This window comes from Cryptomeria japonica, chromosome 6, assembly GCF_030272615.1.
Source record: "Cryptomeria japonica chromosome 6, Sugi_1.0, whole genome shotgun sequence".
In the NCBI taxonomy this organism is placed as follows: domain Eukaryota; kingdom Viridiplantae; phylum Streptophyta; class Pinopsida; order Cupressales; family Cupressaceae; genus Cryptomeria; species Cryptomeria japonica.
Window position 1 is genome coordinate 313,631,822 of NC_081410.1, and position 10,269 is coordinate 313,642,090.

At 34.9% G+C, this 10,269-nt stretch overlaps 1 protein-coding gene across 1 annotated transcript in view; it reads right to left on the reverse strand.

Annotated features, from left to right (window-relative positions):
- Window positions 1-9,649, reverse strand: part of LOC131043877 (stomatal closure-related actin-binding protein 1) — a 196,018-nt gene extending 186,369 nt beyond the window's left edge. The window contains exons 1-2 of the mRNA XM_057977109.2: window positions 8,947-9,649; window positions 7,862-7,990 (exon numbers count right to left, since the gene is read on the reverse strand). Of these exons, the coding sequence (XP_057833092.1) occupies window positions 7,862-7,990; window positions 8,947-9,168 (351 nt within the window). The 5' untranslated portion in view covers window positions 9,169-9,649. The remainder of the gene's footprint in view (window positions 1-7,861; window positions 7,991-8,946) is intronic.
- Window positions 9,650-10,269: the final 620 nt, after the last annotated feature.

Below are 10,269 nucleotides of genomic sequence, written 5' to 3' on the forward strand. Positions count from 1 at the left end.
AGACCTTTGCCATTCTTCCCTCTTGGCAGCAATTTGAAGGACCTTTGCATGTTCATCATCATGGAGGCATTTGACAACACCCTTGCAACATTTGTTTGAGGCGATCATTTTGAGACACCTTTGCAACTTCATCCTCGAGTGGCATTTGAAGACACCATTGCAATTCATTGATCTAGGCGGATTTTTGAGATACCATTGCATCTTTAACTCTTGGCGGATTTCCTTGACACCATTGCGAGTCTTTCAATGGGCAGGAATTTAGGGGACCTTTGCATGTTAGATGTAGTGGCGGCAATTTAGGTGACCTTTGTATCATTTGATTGAAGAGATAATTTGGAGTAGCTTTGTATCTCAATCTCCAAGTCAGATTTCAGAGGCAACTTTGCAAGTCAATCACTTGATCAACCAATCTTAACTAGCTTTGCAATTCACTTCTTTAATCAACCAATCAGGTGACCTTTGCAACTTGTCATCAAGGCGGATTTTGGAGACACCTTTGTAGTTGAAGACCTTTGCAATCGAAGACCTTTGCAACTGAAGACCTTTGCAGTGCAAAGCTTGAGCGGTGAAACTAACTTGCTTTACAGTTTGAGACTTGATCGGCCAAATTAGATAGCTTTACAATACAAACTTGAAATTGTTAAGCTTAACATTTATCAAGATCGATCTTTTGAGTAAACTCATACCTTTGTCAAGTTTCACATCAAAACCCTAGTTCATGCCATCTCGAACCCCTAAAGCCCTCTAACTTGCTAATTGACAACGTTCAGCAACATTAACCACCTTGATAAGGTTGACAACACAACATCAATCCTGAATTGACAAGACATATTCACTCCTCATAGGCAAGGGCTAATAGGTACTAAACTATGATTGGATTTTAAATTGAACATAGCTGTACTTTATGTTCCTTATTTTGAAATATTAAAATATTATGATGCATCTCATAAGGAAAAGAAGACAATGCTGGTATTTTGTATATATTACTTGTGTGTGTGTGTGTTATGAAGTGATCAAGTGTAATTACATGTCTGAAGTGTCTGTATCACATATATGATTAGATGTAAGATTCATGGTGCTTCAGCCATAGATGTTGCCCTGGATATATTTGATGTTTGCATGAGCGTACAAATAAAAGGGTTAAATCAAACCAGAATTGAAGGGATTCATCTCATGTGCAAAACCATATGTTTCTCTTCAGGCATGGAAGAAGAAGTAGAGCCTTATGATAAAACCCATAAAGCTAAAATTAACAAGACTTCATTAAATGTTATGGTCATTAGAGGACACATTCACCATGCATTTCAACATACCCCTATTAAAGTAATTATGCAATGTTTCTATAATGGTCATTTGGTTAGCTAGTTTAGGATATTTCGTTCTTATTTAGAATGTTTATTTTCAGTCTTTCGTTTCTGTTTTAGAAACTTTGCTTGTAATTGCTTATTTAAAGAGCCTTCTTCTCCTTTGTTAATACAACATCAAATTATCATTTCAACCCCTTGATGCACATCTCTATACATTCAACCTAGTATGGTCAGCAAGTTCCCTTTTTTAGTTTCCAGCTGAAAAAGGATCTGCAGGTTTCAATTTGGATGTGTCAGAAGCTCAACATTACAAGGGATCTACATCAGTTCTTTATTGTAGAATATTCAGGTTTTGAACATGCTGTTATGGCTGAAAGTGCAAAAACACAACAAGTAGGTCCTTCCTCTTCTATGGTGTCACCAAAAGTATGGACCAATTTTCCTAATATTACTGTTAGATGACCTTATCATATTTGTTCTCTGAATTTGAGCGAGGAATCCAACTTCTCTTGTGAGGGGGATGATGTAGTTAGCATAAAAAGGCTTTGTAATGTTTTCTTACTTGTAAAGCCTACTATTTTGTTTGTTAACTTGTCGACTTCAGGTTAGTTATTTGTGTTCAGTTGTAGCAGTTCCCAATAGCTTTGTTCTAACAACAAGTGACAACCATTGCCTTCCTTTTAATTGAGTAATCTAGAGAGGGAAATCATCTAATTTTGGCTTGGGCTTCCCTGATCTACATGTATGCATACAAATACTATTGAATAAATCTTCTACCTCGGTGCCTCTTACCATTCCATATGGTATGCATTTAGCTTCTATTATTGTATGCAATGCATAAATTAACCAGATAATAATAAGCAATATTGAGCTTGGTCACGATATAATATTTCAAGGTTTCCAGAAGAAGCACCATGTCTGAATTATGTTCTACTATTAATTGCTTTAGGAACAGGCATTTGTTGGGGATGCCTATAACCCATACATTCCAAGAGAGAATATGCATTATGTAACTGTGTTGAGAGGTGCCTGCCTCTATCAGAAGTTGCTCAGCACAAGATTCTATTCAAGGGTTCTCTTCTAACTGAATCCCTTAGTCCTGATCTGCTGAATCTAATAAAGGCTTCCTTTTTTTCAGAGTAAAGAGAAATTCTGGTTCCCGTAATTGCAGATTCACAGGGCCAGCTGCAGAGTCTGAGGGATATCCTTTGTTTTTGGAACTTTTTTCAACTGAGGCTGTTGTTTATGAAGCATCTAAGATAGATAGATATTCTATCATTTCTTTGGAGGCTTGGTATTGTTCTTAGTGTCTGTGCCCTTTCTCATCCTTTTTTCTTCTGAATGCAACTCTATATTCATGTTTTCCTCTGGAATTTCTAATTGAATGGGCAAATGGGCAGAATTCAAAAAATAAAGTAACTGATTTCTGGAGTCCTGAGTAGTGCCTTTAAATTAAATGTGCTAACTGCTGCTTCTTTTCTCTTGAATTCCTGGTTCACTTTTTGGTGCTGTGTATTTTTACTTCTTTGATATGTTAACAGTCCATAATTGATTGTTTGGGGCCTACCCTACGTAAGTGTCCATGGTCATGATTGAGCTTGCATCTGAAAAGAACAAGTTCTAAAAGAATTGTTTTTGTAATCTATAGGTTGTTCCCATTTTATAAACCTCTACTTCTAGAATGAATACAGCTAGCAAGGATTTGTCTAGTATTAACATTCACACACATACCAGTATAATTCCGAACTCCAAGGTATATGGTGAGTTTGGAAGATGTTATACGCTCCCCTATTGCAATCCCAATATGCTTGAAAGAGATTTGCCAACAATAGTATATTATGATAGTCAGAGTTGCATCAAGCTCTCTGAAAATTCTTTTATTTCATGATGGGTTCAAAAATATTGATATCGTTATCATTTTCCTAGAGACAAAGTTCAAAAGGTAGCACAAATATAGGTATTTATTAAATCTAGTCACTTGCTTTGGCTGCTTTGTCTCTACGTATTTAATGTTTTATTCTAGTGTACTGAAGTTTTATTTTGTCATATTTTTATATTTAAAATGATAAGATTTTATTTTTCAGAATACGAATAATTCTGATTTCAATTTTGTTTGTCAGTTTTTGGTACTTTTAGAAATGGATTCACAAGTTAATGTCCTCAATGACAACAATTTTAGTTGAAGATTAACTTGTACAATTTAGGTTAGTTCTTTGAGTGCAAAATCTCAAAATATAATTTCACATGGTTGATTGTAACTCTAGATCAACTCTCTTTCTTTCTAGAGTCAAACTTGGGGCTAAGTGTTCCACTTCATTAGTTGATGCCACTTTGTGTCACCAGCTTGTTGAGAGCCTCATCTACTTGACTCACACTCATCTTGACATTTCTTATGTCATTGGCATAGTTTTTGCTTTATGCAAGAGCCACTTGAGCTTTACCAGAAAGCTTCAAAGCAAATATTGCACCATGTCTAGGGTAAACTGAGATATGAGATTCACTATTCTACAAGTAGAGATACAAGGTCGGTCAAGTACATAGATTCAAATTGGACAAATGATTCTAGCAATCTTAAGTCCACATCCAGCTACAACTTTCATCTTGATCCTGGGCCAATGTATAAGCAGCGTGCTACTGCCATATCCTTCATAGACGCTAAGTATCAGGAGGTTTTTAATGCCACAAAAAAGGTCATCTAGATTTAGTGGGTCCTTAAAGAGTTTTGCATTTCTTTTCATCAACCTTCTCTCATTCATTGTGATAAGCATAGTGTCGTTTAGATCTCAGGGAATTCAATCCACCCTTCTCAAAGCTAACACACTAAGGCCCACATGCACTACACCCAAGCGCTTATTAAAGAGAAAGCAATAAATCTTTAGTTTTGTTCTACTCCAAAGCAACTTGCAAACTTCTCACTAAACCCTTCACAAAATGCAAATATGCTCATTTGAAAACTTTGTTGAGGTTCAAAAGGCTATTCCTAAGGAGGGCTAACTAGCTCTCTCTCTTCTTTGGAGGGGCTTATCTCTCTTTTTCTTTGGGGGGATTCTTTTGAACATGGGTACCTAACATGGCACTATCTTATCATAACACATCTTTACCAACCTAAGTTGCACTTAATAAGGGTGTTGGTTTATATATGCATTTCCTATATATTATTTATGCACTTATTACACCTTGGGTTAAACTTACTTAAGGGTTTGTTTGTCTTACTATGAGTGTGCAATACCACCTCTTCCATATAAGTTACATGTCACTTATTTTGGTATTGAGATGACACATGTTGGAGGGTGAGTTGTCATTGTCCCCCACTTTGTGTATTCTTTATAAATGCAAGCTCGTTGCATTTATTCTTTACACTAAAAATAAATGAATGGCAATTGTTGGTCATTTGAATCTCTGTCATAAAGTAGGTTATGTGATTAGTTTTTAAGGCATTTTTGTGTTAGGTAGATTTAGCTTAGGCAAATTTTAGTGTACTTGGGGACGTCCAAAATTCCTTGAGGCATCAAAGATGATCTAGATAAATAAATTGCCTTCCTAAAAACATATCTCATCGATTCAAAATTCATTGTCATTTCCAAGACATTCTTGCTTTAGGGGAGTACTTTGGTATGTCAAGAAGTCCTCGAGATGTTATTGTTTTAAGGAACTACTTTGGGGTGTTAAGAAGTCCCCAAGACATTCTTGTCTTAGGGAAGTACTTTGGGGTGTTAAGAAGTCCTCCAGACATTCTTGTCTTAGGGAAGTACTTTGTGATGTCAAAAAGTCCTGAAAACATCAAAAGATGTCATCTATTTTTTGAGGACGTACCAAGGTCATCCTAACATCCCCCATGTCAAATGTTGCTTATGAAAAGGAGAAAACAAAAAACATTGGACCATTTTCATACATTTTTCTTCATGATCATCAAAAATATGATAACCAAGTATGCATATGTATCTTTTCAATTTTCATATTTCAATAATTCATTTAACTATCAATTACAATCTTTAGTAATCAATGTTGAATGTCCATTGTTCAATGTCATTGATGTTATTGTTATTTGAATCTCAACTATTTATATTTTGTAAATAATACAATCCTTTATCCAAAAATTATGCTTATTCGCTTACTTTTTAGCATAACCAATCCAGCTTTCTTTAATATATTTATCTCCTTCTATGTAAAATTCCCTCGTTCCATCTAAAAAATTTCTCAATATTTATATTTTATAGTTTAATTTGGATTTTTATCCTTTATATGATTAGATTTAAAGGAATCATTTATTTTTCTTTCTCATTTCTTTCTCTTAATATTCTTTCCATTATACTATTTCTTATAATATACTTATTCATTCTATTTTTCTCTCATCAGTAACTAATTATATTAATATAATTAATAATATGCAATTAATATAGTTAATATATTATTATATTAATATTAATACAATTAATATAAAAAATATATTACTATCATTAATATCATTATTAACATTAATATAATTATAAAAAATAGAGAGACTAATTTTTTATACAATTTATAATCATGATACTCAAATTAAAATAATTAAGAGTATCATGATTATAAATAGTATAAAAAAATAGTCTCTCTATTTTTATTAAAATTATTACTATTGTATATTAACTATTATATTTATATTTATAATTATATGAGAAACATTTTTTTGGGTGGCAAACTGCCAGCTTGGGGTCACATCCATTATATTAGAAGCATAAGGAAATTACATTCATATGCATTCCAATAAGAACACATAGTATTTCTATAGAACGAAATCGTCCAACTAATAAAACAAAAGTATTAACCTAGACTACAAGGAAAAGCAATAGCAAAGGGATAATGCTACATCAATCTCACCATCATCCAAAATTTCACCTATTAGAGAGCGCACCCAACAGATGTCGTCATAATCAATCATACCCAAAATAAGCTTTAAGGAGATTCATGCCCTTCTACACCCACATTTTCCTACGAGCTTCTTGCAATGAGGAAGGAATCCCACAATCCCGGAGCCACACCATGAGAAACCGCCATGAGAGGAAGCCCATACCAAGATTTCTTGAAACCACCCAAGGATTACTTCTTAACCAACATGGTGATACTTTTCTAAATCACCACCTTTTCTTTGCCCGCTTCCAGTAGAGATCCTAAAAACATTGAAGCAATATTGGAGCTCACTCTGTAACAATGTGCAGCCAACATAAAATCATCTCCAACAATCTAGTGGATGGCATACAAAATAAACCAGAGTGAGACTTGAAAACCTTCATCAATTAAAACTCTGAAATCGTTCCCAGAAAGCCATATGCTGAACCTTCCTGACAAGAAGTACATTCATATCCATGACACAAGCAAAGAGAGGAATGGCAAACAAATGTGAAGGCAAACCAAAAGAGAAGTAAAACTATCTAACCATCCCCTCGACATGCACCACCATAACATTCTTCGATGCAACTTAATCCCCTCCACCATTTCAAAGCATGTAATCATAGATTATAGTTTGAGTAAGGATTTGAAAACAGGTCAATTCTCCAGTTTATTTTTTCTCTATCCAATTTGATATTATTAAGAAACTTAAAAAAGGTAAAATCCAGAAAATAGATAATAAGAGATAAAAAAAATTTACCTTGTCCATAATCTTGGCTAAACTAATTAATTCAATTTGCCCAGACAATAAGAGCCTAAACTTCCCTGTTTGAAAAACCCATATAGTTGTGCTCTGTCTATAGACATCAGAAGAGTATGCTCAGCATAAACAAAACAAAGAGAGGATAGATTTCAAAAGAGCGACTCCCTCCAACTTTTTGGTATGGAAATCAAAATATCTGTGAGATTTGAAACCCCCGAATTGCCAATGAATTAACACTGACTATACCAAACCCACCGTCCAATCTATGATTTTAGAAACCTGCAAATTAGACATTTAATTTTAAAATGCATAAGCACCATAAAAAAATGGCATCATCTTTGAATAGTGGATGATTTGCTTTCAGCTTCATCTGGCATTAAATTCGATGTACTAAGCGTATAAAAGTAAAAAGGTAAAGGTATTTTAAAGGCCAACGACAAGTACTACAATGAATTGGTGTATGAGAACCCCATCATGCAAGTATTCTGTAAGGGAATTGTTTTTCCATTTATTTTTTAATTTTAAATTAAGGTGTATAACTTAACCCTCTCCGAATTCAAATATTTGTCAGAACCTACCCATGATCTATTTTACATCTATTATTCTAACCATGAACAAAATTGGGTCGTGATCATGTGAACAATTACAAAATGTTTTCTATATGCCAAATAAACAGTAAAAAGGAACTAAATGCTGGCTTCGAGAAGTAACTTATGGTATATTTTTATTTTATTTGTCAGAACCTAAACATAATCTATTTTACATCTATTATTCTAACCATGCACAAAATTTGGTCATGATCATGTGAACAATTACAAAATGTTTTCTATATGCCAAATAAACAGTAAAAAGGAATTAAATGCTGGCTTAGAGAAGTAACCAAAAGTTAAAGGAGATGAAACCTAGATGGTATGATGAAACAGACCATAGTGATAGCTTCTTCAACATCATCTTTGTTGCGACCTGCCACGCGCCCTCTCAAAGCCTCCAGAACATCCCGAAGTTTCTTTAAGAGTACTTGCTTGTCCAATGCAGCAGTGTCCCTAAACCTTACCTAAAAACCCCAACAACATTCACCATATTAAGTTCAAGCAAAGCGAAAGCAACTCGATCGATTACATAAAAACATACAAATTGAGGTAAAAGCATTCAAATGAAGAGAAATGTCATGAGCCACCCAACAGGAATCTGGCAGTGTAACTGTCCTGTACGATGCTCAATCACTTCACCTCGTGCCTGAGGCTCCCAGCCATGTTCCTAATAGTGAGTTTCACCAGATTGACATGACTTCAAGTGTTCTGATGGATAGATAGTCCACAGGCTCTTAGTTATGAACTTATGACACACTCACTGGAAAGGCATTTCGTCCTAACCCATAACGGTTCATTTATGTAAAAGACACATTTTGCATGCCTGTACACCTAGGTACCCAAAACTTCTATTCGCTGAAAGACATTCCAAACCAAATGTGACTAGACGCTGTGCTATTCCGTTTCAGTTTTCTTAACGCACCTAAAGATCTGCTTTAAATATTCTAATGAAGACTGGGCTATCTGTAAGAAATGCTTGAGGTAAAGAATTGTGAAATAGCCATTAGATGAATCACTTGCAAGGTTTGCAGTTAATCATAAACATAAATCCCGTGGAGAAAAGCAAGAAATATATGTTTAACTATTGGGATAGTTTAAGCTCATTTGAGCAGGAATAGTAATAGGATGGGTGATTTCAAGAAAAAAGTTAAAATAATTTAGTTATGTAAGTATAACAATGTATCTTAAATAGACTATTCCTCATCATTTCCGATGACTCAGAACATATGAAATGTGAATCATGGAAGATTGCCATAATATGAAGCAGTTAATCCCCATGAATCACGATCGGTAATGGATTCTTGTGAATCACATCTTGGAAAACATAGATAGATAAAGATTGACTGATAAACTATATAATTAATTCCAATAAGTCATTTCATTAGTTGTTAACTCAAAAAAAAGGAAAAAGCATAATTACTTGATCAGAGAGTTTGGCAGCAGCAGCCAAGCCTTTTTCGAACTTGCTTGCGAGATCACGCACAGAGAGGCGGCTATGCTGCTCGGCAAGTTGCGCGGCCTCCCTCTCCACCTCCTCCCTAATCCTGGCCGCGCTGTGGTGGTCTTCGTCCGTGCTGTTGTTCCTCCACTCCCACTTCACATCAACGCCAACTGCTTCCACCGCACCGCCACTCCTCTCCATCTCTCTACCTCAGCTACTGCTACTCGTTTTCCCTCTACAAATACAGCTTTTTATCTCCATACCTTTTCACGCCATTATAATCCCCCCAAATATGCATTCTATTTTCGATTTCAGGGTTGGAGGGAAAGCGTAATGCCTTTTTATAGTATTTGTACAGCGAAATAAACTTTCCGTAGTCTTCAACTTAAAAGCTTTTGCGTTTGGAAAGAATAAATAATGGTGCGATCTTAGCGTCTGCCATTGAAATTCCTTGCTGTTACAGGGCAATTTGGCTGGAATTTAATGTATTGGGGATTTGGCTTCTACGATAGATAGTTCGACAGAGACTGTAATTAATAAATGCGTTCAGAGACGCTACAGGGAAAAGAGAAGAAATAAAGCTAAGAAACAACTTTTGAAAAAAAAAAGTGCACTCTGCACGCACTTCACGACATGGTCATCATAGCTATTACCACGGTGCCCCTTCCCCCTATCACCATCAATAAATAAATAATCCTTGCTTTTACTCCCACACCCCATCCTCATTACAAATTAAACCGTTTTCACTTAGGTACCTATATGCTCTACCTACTCGGGCTCGTAGGAACTATCTACAAGTCTTTCTTACCTCCCGTTGTTCATATCTAGAGGTCATGCACCTAGCAAAAAGTGCCAAAAACCGAGCAAAATTTAATAAGTTATAAATTTTGAAAGTGATCAAAGAGTGGTGGAGGCAATCTTCGTCAAGGTTTCTTATATTGTTAAGATATGTAAAAATTAAGTACTGAGCATGTGCATATGTTTGGTTTTTTGGATTTAAAGAGATTTAAGATTCACGATTCAAAACTTTACTTTTGTCTATGTAGCTAAAGGATATACCTTTTGATTCTATTTATTTATTTTTATTTATTTTTATTTATTATTTTATATTTATTAACAAATAAGTTGAAAGAAAAAATATCCTAGGATAATTATCATTGTTGAGATGCCAAAGAGTTGAAGTAGGCATGTATATATCATACCAATCAACTTCTCAACAACGAATTAAAGGGTCAATTTTAACTGTGGAATGAGAAATGAGAGGATATTTTCCTATAGGACGTATGGCAATACCTAAAGGCC